Source organism: Arabidopsis thaliana, chromosome 3 (assembly GCF_000001735.4).
Source record: "Arabidopsis thaliana chromosome 3, partial sequence".
Taxonomy (NCBI): domain Eukaryota; kingdom Viridiplantae; phylum Streptophyta; class Magnoliopsida; order Brassicales; family Brassicaceae; genus Arabidopsis; species Arabidopsis thaliana.
Genome location: NC_003074.8, coordinates 3,299,489 through 3,318,914, shown reverse-complemented (window position 1 = coordinate 3,318,914; position 19,426 = coordinate 3,299,489). Strand labels below are relative to the sequence as shown.

Sequence of the window (19,426 nt, the reverse complement as noted above, 5' to 3'; positions counted from 1 at the left end):
GATTCCATTAGCCTTGAACCGATCGGTTTAATACGGTTTTCGATTTTTATGTATCCACTTCTGGTTAAGGACAATGACCATGGCGGAAACTGGAGATCGAAGACAGAACTGTGGAATTGAAACTGAACAGCGAAGGAGGAGCCGCTTGAAGAAGAACGGGGAATGGGTCGACTCTCATGGGCCAGTCCGATTCAGAGATTCCGTTTCTTCTCTTACTTATCTCAGGTTCTCTTCGTCTCTAATGTTTCTCAACAATTCTTAGCTTGAGTATAAGAAAGAAAGATTTGATTTTTCAGATGAAGAAACTAGGACAACAATCCAACCAAAATAAAGTTATCTCCTTTAGAGTAGCATTGATGATTTGCCCAAGCTCCTGACTAAACGAATGTCTCTTGTGTTTACTCTTATCTTGCTTTGTAGCTGAATGGAAGAAGAAGCGTTTTGGCTTGCTCTGGCTAAGATTCGATTTTGTGAAGTTACAGTTTGATTCTGACTTGCTTTTGTTCTTCACTCCATTAGCTTTTTATTTATCTAAAAAGGACTTGCTTGTACCAGGTTATTGCGCTTATCTTGATGCAGAGAATGCCATGGATCCTTCTCTAGCAGAATCAATAGGTGTGAACACAGAAGAGCTTCTGATATCACGACCTGATTCTGCTGAAAATTACGGACAAAGACTACACACCCTGACCATTTTTTGTGCAAAACACACCCTTACATAGAAAACGTTTTTGATATCATTTTCTTATCACAAAACAATTGAAGAGATGAATTACATGCTGTTTTCAATTTATTGCAACTCCAAATCATAGTTCAAAATGGACCAAAAAGTCAATTTTCGAGACAACTGATTTAAACGGGCTTTTAATATGAGGCCCATTTTAAATCAGTGGGCATAGAATCTATCAATCGGAACAATTAAGACAATCGTTTTGAATTTCAGCTCCTTGTGATCAAATTCCATTGTTTTTGCTGCCAAACGAACAACACCAACGTTATCCATGTTTTTAGTTATGACTTAACAAATTGGACATTTACAAATATTCGATATAACGAAAAGGAATAAAGCAAACTTGATTTGTGCTTTTATTGGTGGAGGTGTATAACAATATCCGATCTTGCAAGATGCCAAATACTTGCTGCTGTTTTTAGCATCTAATCTAAAGTATCATCCCTTTTCTAAATTTTATGGAAATATAAAAAAATTCATTTATTCACAAACTTTATTGCCATCTTTATCTTCTACGGTATTATCCATTTTAACAAATCACTATTAGATACATGTCACTATGATCAAAATTCAAAAGTTGATAAATACTTTTGTCAAACCATTCTACAATTTTGTACAGTTATATTTGTTGGGTTGTCTTTATTTAGTGGCTTTCGAATATTTGTTTTTGGGAGGATTACAAAATATTCTATATCTGTAAAAAGAATGTCAAAATCTAATTCTGAAAATCAAGATACAATCTTTCAGAAAGAAGAAGTCAGTCAACAAAGATGGAGAAAGAAACTATTTCAAGTTGCAACATCTTCAAAAGCAAGAAAGTGAGATTCTATTGACTACACTGAAAATGGACTTCACTAGCTTCTGTAAACATTACATCAACCTCTACTCTCTCTAGTCTAGGCTCCTCTAATTGTCCAACACAAAATGACAAATTCGTTTTGTTTTTGTTCAGATAGACAAAATTGCATGTCACCAAGATTTTTTTCCTTTTGGTCAAATTGTCACCAAGTTCTGTTTATTAATTAACTCAACACTCTGTTAATTCTTTCAAGGCTTTCCACGTCTTTGAAATCAAGAGACCCGTCTCCTTCAGCATCATAGCTTGCATGAACACTATAAAACACATACACGAGCACCACTAATCCCGAGAAGAACCCGAATCTGATATACGAAGGAGCATCCAATGATCCAAGCAAGAAAATGTTCAAAAATATCGAAACGCATGGAGTCCACGGCATCAACGGTACACCCCAAAACTCAGGGATCCTAGCTTGAGGTACAACACAATGGAATATCTGGACGATGGCTATAGCCGTGACCGTGCTAGCTCCAAGTATGAACCATTTAGGTGGGCCCGACGGTGCAAGTTGCCAGACCAAGGTAAACAAAATTGAGGTTATGGAGAATAGGCAGAGGAAGGAGAGTGTTGGCCATGGCTCCGTGTATCCGACCGTTACGTAACGGCGAAATATAACAGCGTTTGCGACCATATAGAAGACGAAGAGCGTTCCGATGGAGACTAGGTTTAGGAGGACGTTTAGGTCGGTGAAGAGGGCGAGAACCGCCGTGAAGATTCCTGAACAAAAAGTATAGACAAGATTAAAGAGTTAAGCAGAGGGATATGACAAGATCCTTATTCTTTAGTTAATTTAATCAATCAGATTAGTGTCTAATAACGTAGATATATTCCAAGATGTTTAAAGGTCGATTATATAAATAAAATGAAGATATTGCAAGAATCTGTTCCATTAGTTCACTTGTGGAATAAGACACCTTTTTGTGAAAGATTTTGAGCTTTTGTTCCACGTTCAAGATCTCTCTTGGTCTTTGTTCAAAAATATTATAAATCAAAGTCTAGTTACATTAGTGGATGCAAAATTTGGTAAACTACAGTTGTTTTATTTGAGGCTTAGAGTATGTGTACAAATTCTTTTATTTATTTATTTTTTTAGTTTTTGGTTTACAGAATATAGTATCCAAAACTTTTAGAACAGCACTTTAAATTTGGAATAAATATATAAGAAACCAATGCTTATAAGAAGGAATATGCAATTGAAAACAAAACTGTGGGTCTAGATTCGCTTCCACGACTCATGCATTTTGGTAAAACTATAGTATAAAAAACGATTCCAAAATCTTACTCACCAATATCTTAACTAAGATGTTATACGTAAACGTTGCATATAAAGAGTTGGAAATTTGAGAGCTTGAAAAAGAGAAAATGCTTGAATACATAAACTAAAAAACAAAAAAGGACCAAAGAGACTCAACAATATGTCCCAAACAAAACCGTTGAAAAGATTGAAGCCATTTGGTGAACACGACCACGAGATTTTTATCGTATACGATGCTCTAAATTAAGACCCAACACCAAAAATCATATAAGAACAAAAGACTATGGCCTACATTAATATAGATCACACAGTCACACAGCTACAAACCACAATCCCAAACAAGATCAGTTGGAGAAATTTTATGTTTTAAATAGTAAACAACAAAATTCAATTTTCTTGATTTCTCCTTCCCTACGAGTATATGTATGTAAAATCACGTGAAAAGTAAGATCAACAATACAATGAAATCCAAAAAGATCATGGAAACAAACAAACAAACAAAAACCCAAAATGGATGTCCCCACTATCAAACTGTCTCTTTATCACTTGATGAAAATAAAACAGAGAAAAAACATAAAACCGATCTTTACGAAAGGAAAATTCCAACATAACCTTAAAAATAAATAATATTTAACTTATTATATTTGATCAAAGATGTTAATTTTAATAGAATGAAAATAAATATGTTTGAGAGTAAGGACAAAAAGTTACCAAGAAAAGCGGAAGCGTTGACTGGAGTAGATGTCTTGGGATGAACCTTAGCAAACCAAATGGGGACAACTCTTGACCGTCCGATGACGCACATGTACCGAGCCTGACCCAACATGGCTACTATCAACGACGTTAATATCCCGAAACTTGCTCCAATCCCAACCACTCTCGTCACCCATTCCCATCCTTCCGATTTACTAAACGCCGCCGAATACGGTGCCTCCGCATCTATCTGCTTACGTACACACAACCACACCAAATCATTCACCCACAAAACCCATAGAAAAAAGCTTAAATTAAAAATGTGTATTTGATGGTACGGACCAGATCGTACGGGAGAAGCATTGACATAGAGATAGCCATTAAACAGTAAAGTACAATGACGATTGCGACTGAGCCAGAGATTCCCATTGGTATGTCTTTGACTGGGTCTTTTACTTCTTCAGCCATTGTCGAAACGGCGTCGTATCCTATGTAACTTAGATAAACCATTGCTGCTCCGTTAAACACACCCGAAACTCCAAACGGGAAGAATCCGGATGGGTTTTCCGGGTTATCGGGTCGGGTTAAATTCTTTACGTCTCCTTTCGAGAAACCCATGACGATCACGAATACTATAAATGCAATGTGTAACGCCGTTAATACCATATTCACCTTCGAACTCTCTCTCGTACTGTAACAGATGACGAACGTGACGGCGAGGACGACGATAACGGCGATGGGATCGATTTCGTTGAATCCGTTTGGGAGACCGGAGACGATGAATCTCCACTCCGATGTTGAGATTCCGAATGCAGATCCGAGATAAGCGGTGAATCCTCTTGAAACGGCGGCGTTTGACAGTACGTAGTCCATTATCAGATTTGCTCCGGTTATAAACGCCGGAAACTCGCCTGTAACGGAAAAAAATGAATGATCGGAGAGGAAAAAATGAAATTTGAATTTCTCTGCGATTTGGGAGTTTTGATTTTGGCGGGAGAATGTTACTGACCGAATGTGATACGGATGTAGCTGAAAGCACCGCCGGCGACGGGGAGGTGAACGGCGAACTCGGTGTAACAGAAGGCGGAGAGTAGAGCACAGAGTCCGGCGATTGCGTAAGAGACGACGATTGATGGACCAGCGTAGAGACGACTAGCACGGCCGGTGGTGACGAAGACTCCGGCTCCGATCATTCCACCGATTCCGAGTCCGATGAGATCGTACCAACGGAGAGTACGACGCATCTGCTCGCCGGAGACGGCGCGGACGCGGCTCATCTCGTCGTAAGAGGTGGAAACGGAAACGGCTCGGCGGGAAAAACGGGAGGGAGTGTCGGAGAGAGAGTTGAGGTAGACACGGAGGCTAGAGAAAGAGGTGTCTCCGTCGTGGTTCCGGTATTGGGCCTCCATTTCGGGTCGGGTCAATATGTAACGGATTATAATGTTTTTGAGAGTAATTTGAAACAAGTGGTTTTATAATGTGAGATTGCAAAAGACTGAGAGACGAAAAAAAGAATTAGACGCTTTTTGGTGTAATTTATTACAAGCTTTGGAAACGCTAATTATTATTATTATTTTGGTCAACTTAGTTTTATTATATTAAAGTAGCTTCTATTTTTTTGTATTCATAATGATCAGTGATCACATAAGCATCGACTAAAATAAATAAATCACGTAAGCATTAACACAAATATTCTATAATCTGTTCGGTCTCCCAATTTTTATTATTTGAGTTTAGACGGCAAATATTTAATTCCTAGTATAAATAATGAATGCTTATTTTTCCTTGGACAATGGTCGATAATAATCACAACTTGTTTGTTTAACGAATGCAACCAACGAACATGGATAAAAATGTTACTCTTTTAAGTATCAGAGTGACCAACCAGTAACCGGGATCGTTGCAATCCGTCGCAATATTCACAACTTGGTGAATAATTATGATTGATTATTTTCCTTTTCGTGTGAAGAGAGTTTGAAAAAATAAACAATTTTTTGTTTCTTTCATGTTAATGAAAGTTCTTAATTTCTAAAGTTTTGACTATTTATTTTATTTGTGTGGTATTAGGTCTATAATCTTTTGTATGTTAAATTTTTAATTTTTAACACGTGTGAAAACATAAATTTGTTTATACACGTGTTATAATCTAATTGGCTGTAACACGTATCATAATTCTGATTGCTAACACGTGTGAAAATAAAAATTTATTTGTACACGTATCATAATCTAATTGGCTAAAATCGTCAATATTATAAAACAAATTTAATAAAAAGGATATAGGAAACTAAATGAATGACAATAAATCAGTAGAAAGAAATAAAATAAAGACTTTGTATGCAATATAGCAAAATCTGAAATAAAATTTACCCTTTGAATATAAGAAAAAGGAAGGAAACTTAATACACCCCAATTTGAGAGAAGAGAAGCCATATATTTTTTGTTACTTGAGTTGATTTATAAGCTGCCATATCCCTTACATGAGTTATTATATATACTGTAGTTCTCCAGATTCACACCATTCTGTTTTGTAGACTTCATTTTCCTTAATTTGTTTTGGGAATCATGGCTGAAAATTCATGGACGACAGAGGAGAACGAGATGTTCAAGGATGCACTGGTGATGTTCACTGCCTTTTTGCTTACTCGGTTTGAGAGTGTCGCCGAGTATGTGGATAGATCGGTGGATGATGTTAAGGAGCATTACAAGGAATTGGTCAATGATCTTTTAGAGATGGGATCCAGTCGAGTAGCTTTTCCTAATGAATTGACTAAGGATATGGCTCAAAGTTCGTACCAGGCCGAGAGAACTATATGGACCAAAGAAACACATGAGTAAGTATATAAGATTAATGAGTGATGAGTTATGATTTTTGTTAGTTAGTGGAATTTACATACACGTATAAGTTTCAATTATAAACATAATGATTGATTAGTACTGGTATTGGTTTGTGGATCTAGCTAGACGCATTCTCCTCTTAGACTCCATAATTCACATAGTTCATTTCTGAGATTAAAATGTATTTAGTCCTATGATCTTACGATTTACACATTCTAGCATTATTTTTTTAATGTGGACAATATAGTTTTTTTTTTTTTTTCATTTGACTCAATTTATATCGTTAACTAATAATGCCATGGTGAAACTTGATTAAAATGGGCTGATCTATGAACTGGTGGAAATTGTAATGCAGATGGTTTCTGATTGGGTTAGACCGATTTGGGAAAGATTGGCGTAAAATAGCCGTCTTATTGGATTGCAAGAGCCCGATCCAAGTCGAGATATATGCAGAAAACTTTTACCAGTGGCAAAGCTCAAAGAAAAATGTGATTAACGACTTAAATGTGGCAAGCACCGATGTGAATGTGATGAAACGGCAGGGAGCAAATAACACCAATGTGGACTCAACAGGCCAACAAGAGAGTCTCGTCGCTCTGGAAATCGGTCACCATGCTAAGGCCCCCAACTCAAAGTGATATAAATCTCTATGACTGTATTAACAACCAAAAAATAAAAAGCCTAAAGATATTGAAGGCCCTTGATTATTTTTTTTGTGTGGTATGTTAAAGATTTGGGATTTCCATTTTTTTGGCAAACCATATTTTATTTAATTTTGTGGTCATCTATATTATTTTCTTTAACCATTAAAATAATATATATTTCAATGTTTTTATTTTTTGCTTTATTTCATCTAGGCTAAACAGAAGATACACGTAAGATGGAGCTTTCAAGTTAAGTACGTAGTATATATAAAGTTGGGGTTAAATAGGAAACTAAAATAACTTGAAATTACACTCCAAGTTTTACCCACTGCGTACGTCTAAACGTAAACGAGAAGAAAACTTCTGAGTCAAGTTGTGCGTGTTTAAATACGAAATCGTGTTTCTTTTTGTAAAGTGAGGGCTAATTTTGTAATTTTCACCCATTACTTGATCCTCTATAAATTGTCAGGTTGCCAAAATTAAAACGAACAAACAATCGCTCTTCCGTAACATATTCCACAAAACGATCTTCTTGTTTCTTGAATTTTTAGCCATCTCTTTTTTTTTTTCTCATTTTCTCGGATACTATGGCTTCGAGTCCACGCTGGACGGAGGACGACAACAGGCGTTTTAAGTCAGCTCTGTCGCAATTCCCTCCGGATAACAAGCGTTTGGTGAATGTCGCCCAGCATCTGCCGAAACCTTTGGAGGAGGTGAAGTACTACTACGAAAAGTTGGTCAACGATGTTTATCTGCCGAAACCTTTAGAGAATGTCACCCAGCATCTGCAGAAACCTATGGAAATGGAGGAGATGAAGTACATGTACGAAAAGATGGCCAACGATGTTAATCAGATGCCCGAGTACGTACCACTGGCGGAATCGAGTCAGTCCAAACGCAGGAAGAAGGATACGCCAAATCCTTGGACAGAAGAGGAACACAGGTTAGTCATCAAATACTTATGAATTAGGGTTTCTTTTGATTGAGGAAAAGTCTTAAATCTTGAGGAAAAGTATAAGTTAACAGTTCAAATCTCACAAAAAATGATTAGTTTGGGTTTTGTTGATTAGGGTAACGTATACAAGTATTTTTCTTCAGATAGATGTAATTATCAATTTGATTTATATTAATTTTAACATGATGATGCTGATTATGATAATATCTAGGTTATTAATTCTTATGATTTTGATTGTTTAATGATATATTTCAGATTGTTTCTGCAAGGATTGAAAAAGTATGGGGAAGGAGCTTCGACGTTGACATCAACGAATTTTGTGAAGACAAAGACTCCACGGCAAGTGTCAAGCCATGCACAGTATTACAAAAGGCAAAAATCGGACAATAAGAAGGAGAAACGCCGGAGTATTTTTGACATAACTTTGGAGTCTACCGAGGGCAATCCAGATTCTGGAAATCAGAACCCTCCGGATGATGATGATCCGTCCCAAGGTCAAGGCACTTGTCTTGGAGTTTAGATGTTGGAAGATAGAAGAATGGTGTGAAATGAAACAAGCAACGGAACTTGAACTCAAAAATAGATAATATATATATATATATATATAGATTTAATATAATAAAAAAGGAACTTCGCTTGTTTTCTGCATATGTATAGGATTGCTACGTAGTTTCGGTATACAAAAATATCAGTTTCACTTGATGATGTTCAAGTGTATAGGATAATTAATGATTCTATCAAGTATATGTTAGTTTTTATTTTAAATAGTTTCAAAACATTAAAAAAGCCAAGATATTATATTATATATAAAGTAAGTGAATATGATCACTAATTAAATGATCAATATTTAGTCAAACCGTTTGTCTTTCAGTATATTTAATTTACATGGAACTTGGAAGCATAATAAGACCAAAATTTTATAAGAAGATATATACTTTGAATTCTTTCTTGAACTGAAAAGTAATCTTTTCTTTCTTTCTTTAAATTCAAAAAAAATAGAATATTTATTTCTGTGATAAAGGCCGCGCGTAAACACGTTTAAAAGAAAGAAAATTCATAAAGAAGTCAGTCATACGTACTTAGAACTCTTTCTTGTACTGAAAGTTTTCATCTTTTTATTTTATTTTTTTCTGTGATAATTAAACAGACGTATAAACACGTTTAATAAAAAGAAAGACAGCTTCTGAGTTCTGAGTTTGATATATATAATATGGTGGTTAAGAACGAAATAAAATAACTCGGGTTTCTTTTATTAAATAAAGCAAAGAGGAGGGTTAATTTTACATTTTTCCTTATTATTTCTCATTATAAATCTAATATGAAACGAAAAATCTCAATGACATTATATATTGAGGGCTAAATTTGTAGTTTTTCTTATTAGTTTATCCGGCGAAATCACCTCTATAAAATTCTCAGGTTCTCAAAAAATAATTAAAGGAACAACAAACCCTCTTCAGTGACAGACACAGACTGACAGATTCCACAAACTATTTTTCTTCATTTTCTTGGATATTATGGCTTTGATTCCGCCGTGGACGAGAGACAATGACAAGCGTTTTGAGTTAGCCCTGGTGATATTCCCTGAGGGCTCGCCGTATTTTTTGGAGTACATTGCCGAGTTTCTACAGAAACCTTTGGAGGAGGTGAAGTACTACTACGACGCAATATTGGTCTATGATGTTGTGCTGATCGAATCGGGTAAGTATGCATTACCCAAGTACCCGGAAGCCTATTACGTGTCACTGACGGAAGCGACTGAGTCCAAACACGGGGAGACGAATCAGATACCGAGGATAATTCCTTGGACAGAAGAGGAACACAGGTTTGTCAAAGACATAAATTTAGGGTTTCTTTTGATTGAGGAAGAGTCTTAAATCTTGCTGGAGTTGATGCATTAAGGGTTAGTCAAAGACTTATGAATTACATATGATTATGATAATCTTGGTGGTTGATTTTCTGATAAACGTCTTTAGATTGTTGAATTAAGATGATGAATAATCGTGTTTGTGAGAGAATGTTTTTATTTGACCTTGATAATGACGATTATGGGATCTTGATGGATTGAACAAGTATGGGAAAGGAGCTTGGAGTATGATATCAAGGGAATTTGTGACCTCAACACAAGTAGCAAGTCATGCACAAAAGTATGACAAAAGGCAAAAATTGGACAGTAAGAAGAGGAAACGCTGGAGTGTCCTTGACATAACTTTGGAGTCTACTAAGGGCAAGTCAGATTTTGTTAAGTAGAAAACCCTCCGGGTGATGATAAGTTCAAGTATATGAGTATATGATGAGTTTTGCTTGACGATGATCAATTGTATAGGGGGATGTTGATGATGATGATGTACTGATGTATATATCGGATGATGATGATTGATGAACTGTATAAGACCGGTTTGAACAAACTATAAATGTTTTGGGTTGCTTTGTAAAAGTATAAATGTTTTAAGACCCTTTGGTATGTTGAGCAATATGGAGGTTAAGGACGAAATAAAGATAACTCCGGTTTCTTTTGCTAATTAAAGTAAGACGAGGGTTCATTTTGCAACATTCCCTATTATTTTCTCACTATAAATCTGATTAGAAGCGGAAAACAATACCCTCAGTAACAGATTCCTTAAAGTTCTCTTCAACATTTTCTTATTTTTTTGCTTATATATTAGATTCCTGATCTTTAGCGATCTCAAGATTTCTCTCTTTTTCTTTGGATACTATGGATGCAGCAATTCCGATTTGGAAGAGGGACGATGATAAGCGTTTTGAGTTAGCTCTGGTTCGATTCCCTGCTGAGGGTTCGCCGGATTTTTTAGAGAATATCGCTCAGTTTCTGCAGAAACCGTTAAAGGAGGTGTACTCCTACTACCAAGCCTTGGTCGATGATGTTACGCTGATCGAATCGGGTAAGTATCCTTTGCCCAAGTACCCGGAAGATGATTACGTGTCACTGCCGGAAGCGACTAAGTCTAAAACCCAGGGCACGGGGAAAAAGAAGGGAATACCTTGGTCACCAGAAGAACACAGGTTAGTCAAAGAATTATATGAATAAAAGGTTTCTTTGGATTGTGGAATTAAAGTTCATATTTAAATCTTTGAATTAGAGTTTCTGTTGACTAGGGGAAGTATATATCATAACAGTTTAAGTCTTGCTAGGGTTGATGAATTAGGGTTTTGTTGGTTAGGGCTAGGAGGAACCTATATTATATATACATGTCTTTGCTAATTATAGATGATATTGTTGATTAATAATAATGTGCTCTTAATGGTTATGGACTTTTGGTTGATTAATAAATGATAATATTTTGCAGATTGTTTTTGGATGGACTAAACAAGTATGGGAAAGGAGATTGGAAGAGCATATCGAGGGAATGTGTGACGTCAAGGAGCCCGATGCAAGTGGCAAGCCATGCTCAGAAGTATTTCTTAAGGCAAAAAAATAAGAAGGGGAAACGCTTCAGTATCCATGATATGACTCTGGGAGATGCCGAAAATGTAACCGTCCCTGTATCCAACTTGAATTCTATGGGCCAGCAGCCACATTTTGATGACCAAAGTCCTCCGGATCATTATCAAGACTACTTCTCCCAGAGCAATGTAACCATCCCTGGATGCAACATGCACTTTATGGGCCAGCAACCACGTTTTGGTGACCAAATTCCTCCGGGTGAATATCACCCCTACTCCCGGGACAATGTAACCGTCACTGGATCCAACTTGAATTCTATTGGCCAGCAGCCACATTTTAATGACCAAATTTCTCCGGATCAATATGGCCGCTACTTGCAGGAAAACTTCGGGTTTTTCGATGATGATGGTGAAGATGATGGGAGTTTAGCAAGCTTTCAACAACTATACAAGGCTTAAGCTTTTTGATGAGATTTTCTGGTTTAGGGTTTTAGAGTTTTTGTTCTAGTCTAGACTTTAGTTGAATAGAAACTACCTACATAGTGATTGCGTGTCTTGAAAAGTAAAGAACAGTTTCACAATCTCGGGATGTTCGAGTTGATCAAGAACAATCCTCTCCAATTTGACATAAGCGGTTTTATTCTCTTTGGTGATAAACTTTTTGTCCATGATCTTTAAGGCATACACAGTTCCATTATCCTTCTTCTTCGCCCTAACAACCTGATTCAATTACACATACGTAAAATCTCCAGGATATGAATTGATTCATGAATCAAACCAAATTGCAGAAAAAGGTGTGATTTTTACAGGAAAAAAAATCGAAAAAATGAATCCTTTGAATAAGAGCCAACGCCATAGATCTTGCCGAGCTCGAAATCATGGTAAGTGAAATTCTCCTGAGGAGCCTTAAAGGCGAAGCTTTTGCTTCTGTAAATAGTTTCACCATTAGAAGATGAATTCCCTTGAAGTGTAAGCTTTGAATCTGAAACTGTAATCCCTTGCTTCTTCGAAATCCAAACATACGAGGATTTATCCCATATTAAAAAGGCAAGGAGAAATATAGATAAAACATAATATGCAACGGGTTCTTAATCATGTTCAGTGATTACAGTTTGATATAAGTGGAGAAGTTTGGGAAAACTAAGTTTGAACTTTGAATAGAACCAATTATGAAAATATTTGAGTGTTGGTTTGGTATTACATAGGCATTTTCAATGCCAAATTTTGATCCATCTTCATGTTGTGGTGCTTGGTATGGATTGAATTGCTGCAAGAGGATTCACTTGGTATGAAAACGCAAGCTTCCAGAAATCTACTATTGCTTTTCTCGTGGACTCCATTTGCCTGCGAATGATCCTGAAACAAGTAAACAAGTTTCACAATGTATTTTTTCATCACACAACTTCTGATCATTCAAGCATAGAAACAAGCTTATAAGAATTCTTACCTTATCAAAGCAGCTCGTTTTCTCTTCAAAGCATAACATATGATTAATCCAACAAGGCTTACGGCAACCTTTCCCCTGGACATGCTAAATTGGGTATTACCAACCTTGAGGCTTAGAGGATGGGATGACCAAAGTGACCAAGGTTCATGCTGTTTAGATAGTTTCAGGAAAGAATCAATCTCATCATTCTTTTCATTACCCAACGACTTCTTGTTATTCACTACAGCATAAGAAGAATCTTTGGAATTTTCCTCAAAAGAACTAGCTGTTTTGAGAGAAAGTAAGGAATGCAATCTTCTCAAAATCCCCTGAAATAGACAGTTTAGTGTAGCATCATAGTTAGAACAAATTCACAATTTCATACACAACTCACGAAAATATTCAATAGTTAGTACCTGTCGCCTTTCCTCAGGCAATGCAGCTTTTTCAACCCATGAAATGGCTAGGCCCATGTCATTTGAAAATTTTGCAAGAACTCCAAAAGTATACAGCTCAACGACTTCCATGTACTCATCAATATCTAAACAGTTTTTCGCATGGAATCCTTTTGTACTTACTCCAGCATCATTTAGGATATAGTGGTTGTCCTTGTAAACCCATATTCTAAAGAACTCTTCCAGAATATCACGTACACCCAAATAGGAACCATTTGATATTTGAAGGCATACTCTAAAAGGGAAAAAAAGGGAAGAAGATCAATAAACTAGATTTCAACAATCTTGTTCTGTGACTTTTGTCTATGCTAATGCATCCAGAGAGCAGTATTGTACTCCCCTTAAGAAGAAAAAGTTTGCAAATAAAATGAATGTTATTGTACTCCCCTTAAGAAGAAAAAGTTAGCAAATAAAATGAATGTATTTTACTCCTAGTTTTGAAAAATAAACTGCAAAAAGAACCAAATATTCTCCTTTTAAAGCATCTTAAGCTGTAATACTTTGAAAGATTTAGAACAAGAACAATACCCAGTAAGAAGAACTTGAACAGGAATAGCTGCAACTTCTCCAAACACATCTCTTAACTCATTTACAATCTCAACTGTCCTGCATGAAAAAGGCATTTGTTGGCAAAAACTATCACATAGCCAAAACTACAACAAGCGTCCAAGACTCTAAAGTTTCTTTAGAGCATCCAATTCCAAACAGAAGTAAGAGGCAAAAGAACTACTCATGTTATAACATCTGAATACAGTAAATGAAATATACCTGCCGATTCCATGCAAGGATTGAACTAAGACCATACCAGCAGATTCCAACATATCATGAAATTGATGATCACCTTGAGAAGCTTCGTCGGATAAAACATCAATGTTGCCAAATATTCTTTTCAGTATAGAGGAAGATAATGACTCTGCCTCTTCATACATAGAGCACACTAGGTAACTATACACATCCAACAAAAAAAAAAATGAGTAATGAAATTGGTACTGAGCCAATTTCTCAACTTGAAAACAGATAATTTTTACAAGTATGAGATAAATTTGAGTGGACATCATCATAAGCAATTTCATTTGAACTTGTTTCTTGTCAAGTCTGTGATGAATCGTTTTTCTACAAACTCTATACATGACTGAATCAAAGCCGGATAGATAATTATCGTGATAACTAATTCTGAGAAAATTTTGACTTCTCCTTATACACATGGCCAAGTACGGAACCAAAATTCGCAAGCATGAAAAATTAAAATTTAAGCAAATTCTCAGGAATACCTCTCAGAACGTTCAATTTCTCCCCAAATATCAGTTGCCTCCATTGTAGAGGTATTGGAAGAAGCTTATCCAAAGCTTCAATTAGACACAACAGAGCGATGAGATTGATTCTGCTCGAATGAAGAACGAGGAAGAAGCGAGGGAGAGGAATTAATTGGGTATTTGCTATTGGGCCAATATAATGGGCTTCTCCTTCACAAATCTAATCAAAGCAAGCTAAGCCCAAAAATGATGATTAGCATTATTCTGGTTGTTAATGGGCCATTAGTTTCGCATTAAAAGTGAAGTAGAACAGTGATACATTGCGTGAACTGTTATTTCAAACATTCAATGATTCATGAACATGCAACAAGATTAGTTAACAAGTTAAAATCTGAGCTAACTTTTGCGGCTCAATGAAAGTCCAGCATCACATTCATGTCTTTTTCATTTTTGACATCGACATGTCTCTTCTCTTTATAGCTACTTGGCCCTACTTTCGGTGTATGTACGAAATTATTAGTGTTAAGCACAATCTCAAGGTAGCTCAGTTTTACATTGAAAAAAAAAAAAAAAAGCAAAATCATTTATTGATGTGTTTTGACAATAAATGAAATCTTTTACTAGAAATTCACAAAGCACTTGACAAATTTCAAGAGTATAGGTTCCTTCTTTAATATATAAGCACACATCGTTTTCATAATTAAACAAATTTAGACCCTTGGCTTAACCATGGCTCTCAACGGTTTCTTCATTACCACCGTAAACTCCAATTTCCCGGCGAAATCAATTTCACTTTCCGGCGGATAAGCGCTCCACTCAAACTCTTGAACCATCTTCGCTAGCATCAAATGCACGTGTACGGTCGCCATCGCTAGCCCCGGACAGATCCGACGGCCAATACCGAACGGCATCATTTTAACTCCGGTTACACCGGTTATGTCCGCTTCCTCCTTACCCGAAATAAACCGATCCGGGTTAAATTTCTTCGGATCAGACCAAAGCTTTGGATCCTCATTTATTCCCGGAAGATAAAACTCAACGTTAATCCCAACGGGAACATCGTAACCGGCGACCGTCGTCGGCTCCGTGACGGAATGAGTCAACGTAAAGTATGTCGGAGGATGTTTCCGTAAAATCTCCTTAACAACGGCTTGTAAAAAGACCATTTTATCCACATCTTTTTCCTCAACCTCACGATCTCCAACCGTTGATTTAATCTCATCGTAGAGCCGAGATTGAATCTCAGGATTCACAATCAGTTGCGCTATACCCCACTCGATCGCCGTCCCCGTCGTATCCGTACCACCGTTAAGAAACTCAGAGCAGAGCGACACAAGCTCTTCATTAGACGGCGTCGTTATACGACCTTCGGTTTTAAGGTCAAAGAGTGTATCAAGATAAGAAAAAGACGACGCCGTTTTATCAGTCCCCGGCTTCTGAATCGCTCTCCGTCGTCTCTCGATGAGTTTAACGATGAAATCAACTTGTTCACAACGAACCTCGAGAGCTCTTGCTCTCTCCTTGGAATAAAACGGAGCAAGAATCGGGAGATAATCATCGAGTCTTGGATTGAGTGTGATCAACACTTTCTTCATCACTTGATCCATATTCAATATCGATTCTTCATCCATTTCGATTCCAAAACACATCTCCAAAAGAATACAAAACGCAGCGAATCTTGCGTTTCTTAGGACCCAAACAAGACCGTCGTTGTCTTTAGCTTCTGATTTGATCCTCTCGACGAGTTTATCCATTGCGGATTGTCTCAACGACCCGAATTCTCTGAACCGGATCGAGCTTAACATGTTCTGTACCATGTTCTTTCTCAGGGATCGCCATACTGGACCGTACGCTGAAGCGTTAACGGTGAAAGTGTTGGAGCTGAAGATGGTTCGGGTCGGATTCTCGGTGGGTCGGGTTGCGAACATTGGTCCACGTTGAATCAGAACGTCGTGGACGAGAGCTGAATCAGAGATTATGATCATTGTTCGACTTCCCATCCTCAACGTGTAGATAGGACCGTATTTTTTCCTTACATCGTCAACGTACTCGTAAAACTGCTTCCCGGAGCGCGCGAATTGGAAGAGGTTTCCAACCACCGGCCACCCCGGAGGACCTGGAGGAAGCTTCACGATCTTTGATTTAGCACTCCGGCGCGTGAGGATCAGTAGAACTAAACTGGATATAAGGATAGTGTAGAAGAGTGAAGGAGAGATGTTAAAGAAAGTGTGAGGAAACGAAAGGATAGACATTTTTAGCTTCTTGTTTTTCTTCTTCTTTTCACTGAGCTTTGTTTGTAGCTATGGAGGATTAAGAGTGGAAGGGAAAAGCAGAGGAAGGTATAAAAACAGAGCAGAGCATGATAATTTAGGTGAGGAGAATTTAAAGTAACCAGTTTTGCGATTGGTTTCATTTAATTTTATGAGGCTGAGTTTGGTATGCACAAGAAGTACGATGGAAATTTAAAGTCTTGTCTTTCATGACTAGTACAGTAGTTGTAATCGTGTAAATTGTTTGCTAACACACGGTAGTTATCTTCTAACGTGTGATTCTGCATGTCAACGTTTCTCAGTTAAGAAGATTATGTTTTTTTTTTCTTTTCTCAATGTTTTTGGCTTTAGCATCATAAATTGTAACAAACAAAATACTCATATCTCAAGTTTATTTTGTATTCTCCCATTTTTAGTGTTTAGCATGACAGTTGTTTTACCAAATTCTCATTCTAAGCTTTTATTACAAACATAGTTAAGTTTTTACCCTCAAAGATAACAGAATTCTAAAAGATTCTTAATGGAAAACATGACTTGAGTACCAATATGCTTCTTGTATTCATTTTTACATGAGAGTGTTTATCAGTTTATGCATGTATTCCATACAGCATTTATTCATTTTTAAAAGTTGGATATGCTACAAACCTGCGGCTTTCATTGTACCCTAGGTCTCACCATGGCCCTCAACGGCTTCTTCATCACAACCGCAAACACCAACTTCCCGGCAAAATCCATCTCGCTCTGCGGTGGATAGGCTAACCACTCGAACTCTTGAACCATCCTCGCTATCATCAAATGCACATGTACCGTCGCCATTCCCATCCCCGGACAGATCCTACGGCCAACACCAAAAGGCATCATCTTCACTCCAGCAACTCCTGTTATATCGGCGTCTTCCCGCCCTGATAAGAACCGGTCAGGGTCGAACTTTTTTGGCTCTGACCAGATCTTCGGGTCTTCACTAATTCCGGGAAGATAAAACTCAATGTTGACCCCGACAGGGATGTTATAGCCAGAGAGAGTCGTTGGTTCCGTTACACCGTGACTTAATGTAAAGTAAGTCGGTGGATGTCGCCGGAGAATCTCTTTGACTACAGCTTGTAACAAGACCATTTTGTCCACGTCTCTTTCATCGACCGCACGATCTCCAACCGTTGATTTAATCTCATCGTACAGTCGAGATTGAATCTCGGGATTCGCTATCAACTCTGCGATTCCCCACTCGATCGCCGCCCCAGTCGTGTCCGTACCGGCATTGAGAAACTCCGAACAGAGCGTTACAAGATCTTCATCAGACGGCGTCGTTTCACTTCCTTCGATGATTCTAAGATCAAAGAGTGTATCAAGATACGAGAAAGACGATACCGTTGCGGTCCGAATCGCCTTCCGTCGTTTCTCGATGAATCCGACGACGAAATCTACAAGTTCCCGACGAAGCTTAAGAGCACGATTTCTCTCATTGTAGTTAAACGGCGTTAAGATCGGAAGGTAATCGTGGAGTTTTGGATCAACGGCGTTTAATATCGCCGTCATCAACTGATCCATCTTCTCAATTGATTCCTCTTCCATCTCAACTCCAAAACAGATATCTAATAAAACACAAAACGCAGCGTATCTGCTGTTTTGCAGAACCCAGACGAGTCCATCGTTGTCTCTAGCTTCAGATTTGATTCTCTCGATGAGTTTATCCATGGCGGATTTTCTAACAGAACCAAACTCCTTGAGCCGATTCGAGCTAAGCATGTTCTGAACCATGTTCCGTCTCAATGACCTCCACACAGGTCCATACATAGCGGAATGAACTGTGATTTCACTGGAGCTGAAGATTTTCCGGGTCGGAGTTTCAACGGGTCGGGTCGCGAATTGTGCTCCACGTTCGATTAACGCTTCGTGGGCGAGACTGGCGTCGGAGATGATGATCATTGTTCGAGTACCAAGCCTGAGAGTAAGAATCGGACCGTAGATCTTTACGAGATCCTCGACGTACTCGAAAAACTGTTTCCCGGAGCGCGTGAACTGAAATAAGTTTCCGATCACCGGCCATCCTGGTGGGCCGGGCGGGAGATTTAAATGGTTCGAATTGTGTTTCCGGTACGTAATGGTTTTAAGTAAACCGGATATGATAATCGCTAGAATGGTTAAGAAGACATTACTAGATAATAAGTCCAGAGAAATAGGAGAAAATGATAAGAATGACATTTTTAAAAATCTTCACCTCCTCTAGTGTTTTCTTTTAGCTTCGGATGAATTGAAGAAGAAGAAAAGAGGAAGCTTTATAATTATAAGACTGAAATATTTTTGTAGTAGGCAAATAATTTTTGTTAGGTTAATCGTCAATGTTATAAAGCCGTAACGGTCGTTACTTGACTTGTAAATCTTAATTTGATGTTTGTTTTCCTATTTCTTCGTATAATTATCTTTTTAACGCCTTCGCATTATTGCTTACCATTTCTATTTGCGATATAGTTTCATTTATTTACATGTATAATAATCATATTAGACGTGTATACAGCATGTTATAGCAATCGGTTATATGTTATATGGAGTATAAAATCATTACTTAGAAACAGTTAGACGTTATATAATCTGATGGAAATTGAGAATGGGCTCAGCATTATATGGAAACGTTTCTTATAAGTTACTGCAAAA

The 19,426-nt window shown here is 37.5% G+C and overlaps 9 protein-coding genes and 1 pseudogene across 15 annotated transcripts; 5 read left to right on the top strand and 5 right to left on the bottom strand.

Annotated features, from left to right (window-relative positions):
- Nucleotides 1-33: 33 nt before the first annotated feature.
- Nucleotides 34-721, top strand: AT3G10605 (uncharacterized protein; the record flags this gene model as incomplete). Of its 2 annotated transcripts, none has more annotated exons than NM_001337887.1 (2): nucleotides 34-225; nucleotides 421-508. In NM_001337887.1, the coding sequence occupies 2 exons, from the start codon at nucleotides 74-76 to the stop codon at nucleotides 422-424; spliced, it is 156 nt and encodes a 51-aa protein (NP_001325727.1). In that variant the 3' UTR covers nucleotides 425-508. The 2 variants fall into 2 exon arrangements, with proteins under 2 accessions (NP_001325727.1, NP_001325726.1); NM_001337886.1 differs by lacking the exon at nucleotides 421-508 and adding an exon at nucleotides 556-721 and having other exon boundaries at nucleotides 80-225.
- Nucleotides 722-1,574: 853 nt separating this feature from the next.
- On the bottom strand, nucleotides 1,575-4,962 carry CAT7 (cationic amino acid transporter 7). 2 transcript variants are annotated; one of them, NM_111896.2, is made up of 4 exons: nucleotides 4,547-4,962; nucleotides 3,880-4,448; nucleotides 3,556-3,787; nucleotides 1,575-2,306 (listed from the first exon to the last, which is right to left on the bottom strand). In NM_111896.2, exons 1-4 carry the CDS (start codon nucleotides 4,944-4,946, stop codon nucleotides 1,753-1,755), a joined length of 1,755 nt encoding a protein of 584 aa, NP_187671.1. In that variant the 5' UTR covers nucleotides 4,947-4,962; the 3' UTR covers nucleotides 1,575-1,752. The 2 variants fall into 2 exon arrangements, with proteins under 2 accessions (NP_187671.1, NP_001325725.1); NM_001337885.1 differs by lacking the exon at nucleotides 4,547-4,962 and having other exon boundaries at nucleotides 3,880-4,483.
- A 1,121-nt stretch (nucleotides 4,963-6,083) lies between these two features.
- On the top strand, nucleotides 6,084-7,130 carry AT3G10595 (Duplicated homeodomain-like superfamily protein). The gene is made up of 2 exons (NM_148705.3): nucleotides 6,084-6,368; nucleotides 6,728-7,130. The coding sequence occupies exons 1-2, from the start codon at nucleotides 6,100-6,102 to the stop codon at nucleotides 7,008-7,010; spliced, it is 552 nt and encodes a 183-aa protein (NP_683547.2). The 5' UTR covers nucleotides 6,084-6,099; the 3' UTR covers nucleotides 7,011-7,130.
- Nucleotides 7,131-7,587: 457 nt separating this feature from the next.
- On the top strand, nucleotides 7,588-8,707 carry AT3G10590 (Duplicated homeodomain-like superfamily protein). The gene is made up of 2 exons (NM_111895.2): nucleotides 7,588-7,959; nucleotides 8,227-8,707. Exons 1-2 carry the CDS (start codon nucleotides 7,604-7,606, stop codon nucleotides 8,489-8,491), a joined length of 621 nt encoding a protein of 206 aa, NP_187670.1. The 5' UTR covers nucleotides 7,588-7,603; the 3' UTR covers nucleotides 8,492-8,707.
- A 698-nt stretch (nucleotides 8,708-9,405) lies between these two features.
- On the top strand, nucleotides 9,406-10,426 carry AT3G10585 (Homeodomain-like superfamily protein). Its single transcript, NM_148704.2, has 3 exons — nucleotides 9,406-9,793; nucleotides 10,074-10,209; nucleotides 10,295-10,426. Exons 1-3 carry the CDS (start codon nucleotides 9,486-9,488, stop codon nucleotides 10,346-10,348), a joined length of 498 nt encoding a protein of 165 aa, NP_683546.2. The 5' UTR covers nucleotides 9,406-9,485; the 3' UTR covers nucleotides 10,349-10,426.
- A 251-nt stretch (nucleotides 10,427-10,677) lies between these two features.
- Nucleotides 10,678-11,864, top strand: AT3G10580 (Homeodomain-like superfamily protein). Of its 2 annotated transcripts, NM_001084663.1 has the most exons (3): nucleotides 10,678-10,992; nucleotides 11,277-11,661; nucleotides 11,755-11,864. In NM_001084663.1, exons 1-3 carry the CDS (start codon nucleotides 10,685-10,687, stop codon nucleotides 11,830-11,832), a joined length of 771 nt encoding a protein of 256 aa, NP_001078132.1. In that variant the 5' UTR covers nucleotides 10,678-10,684; the 3' UTR covers nucleotides 11,833-11,864. The 2 variants fall into 2 exon arrangements, with proteins under 2 accessions (NP_001078132.1, NP_187669.1); NM_111894.3 differs by having other exon boundaries at nucleotides 10,682-10,992; nucleotides 11,277-11,864.
- A 15-nt stretch (nucleotides 11,865-11,879) lies between these two features.
- AT3G10575 lies at nucleotides 11,880-12,407 on the bottom strand (annotated as a pseudogene). Its single transcript has one exon.
- A 3-nt stretch (nucleotides 12,408-12,410) lies between these two features.
- APEM9 (3-phosphoinositide-dependent protein kinase-1) lies at nucleotides 12,411-14,690 on the bottom strand. Of its 3 annotated transcripts, NM_180224.4 has the most exons (6): nucleotides 14,526-14,690; nucleotides 14,023-14,199; nucleotides 13,783-13,860; nucleotides 13,216-13,489; nucleotides 12,821-13,128; nucleotides 12,411-12,729 (listed from the first exon to the last, which is right to left on the bottom strand). In NM_180224.4, exons 1-6 carry the CDS (start codon nucleotides 14,567-14,569, stop codon nucleotides 12,609-12,611), a joined length of 1,002 nt encoding a protein of 333 aa, NP_850555.1. In that variant the 5' UTR covers nucleotides 14,570-14,690; the 3' UTR covers nucleotides 12,411-12,608. The 3 variants fall into 3 exon arrangements, with proteins under 3 accessions (NP_850555.1, NP_001327604.1, NP_001327603.1); NM_001337883.1 differs by having other exon boundaries at nucleotides 13,783-14,199; nucleotides 14,526-14,647; NM_001337884.1 differs by lacking the exons at nucleotides 14,023-14,199; nucleotides 14,526-14,690 and having other exon boundaries at nucleotides 13,783-13,950.
- A 242-nt stretch (nucleotides 14,691-14,932) lies between these two features.
- CYP77A6 (cytochrome P450, family 77, subfamily A, polypeptide 6) lies at nucleotides 14,933-17,028 on the bottom strand. The gene has a single exon (NM_111893.4). The coding sequence runs from the start codon at nucleotides 16,757-16,759 to the stop codon at nucleotides 15,218-15,220; it is 1,542 nt and encodes a 513-aa protein (NP_187668.1). The 5' UTR covers nucleotides 16,760-17,028; the 3' UTR covers nucleotides 14,933-15,217.
- A 182-nt stretch (nucleotides 17,029-17,210) lies between these two features.
- Nucleotides 17,211-19,022, bottom strand: UNE9 (Cytochrome P450 superfamily protein). The gene has a single exon (NM_111892.2). The coding sequence runs from the start codon at nucleotides 18,974-18,976 to the stop codon at nucleotides 17,432-17,434; it is 1,545 nt and encodes a 514-aa protein (NP_187667.1). The 5' UTR covers nucleotides 18,977-19,022; the 3' UTR covers nucleotides 17,211-17,431.
- Nucleotides 19,023-19,426: the final 404 nt, after the last annotated feature.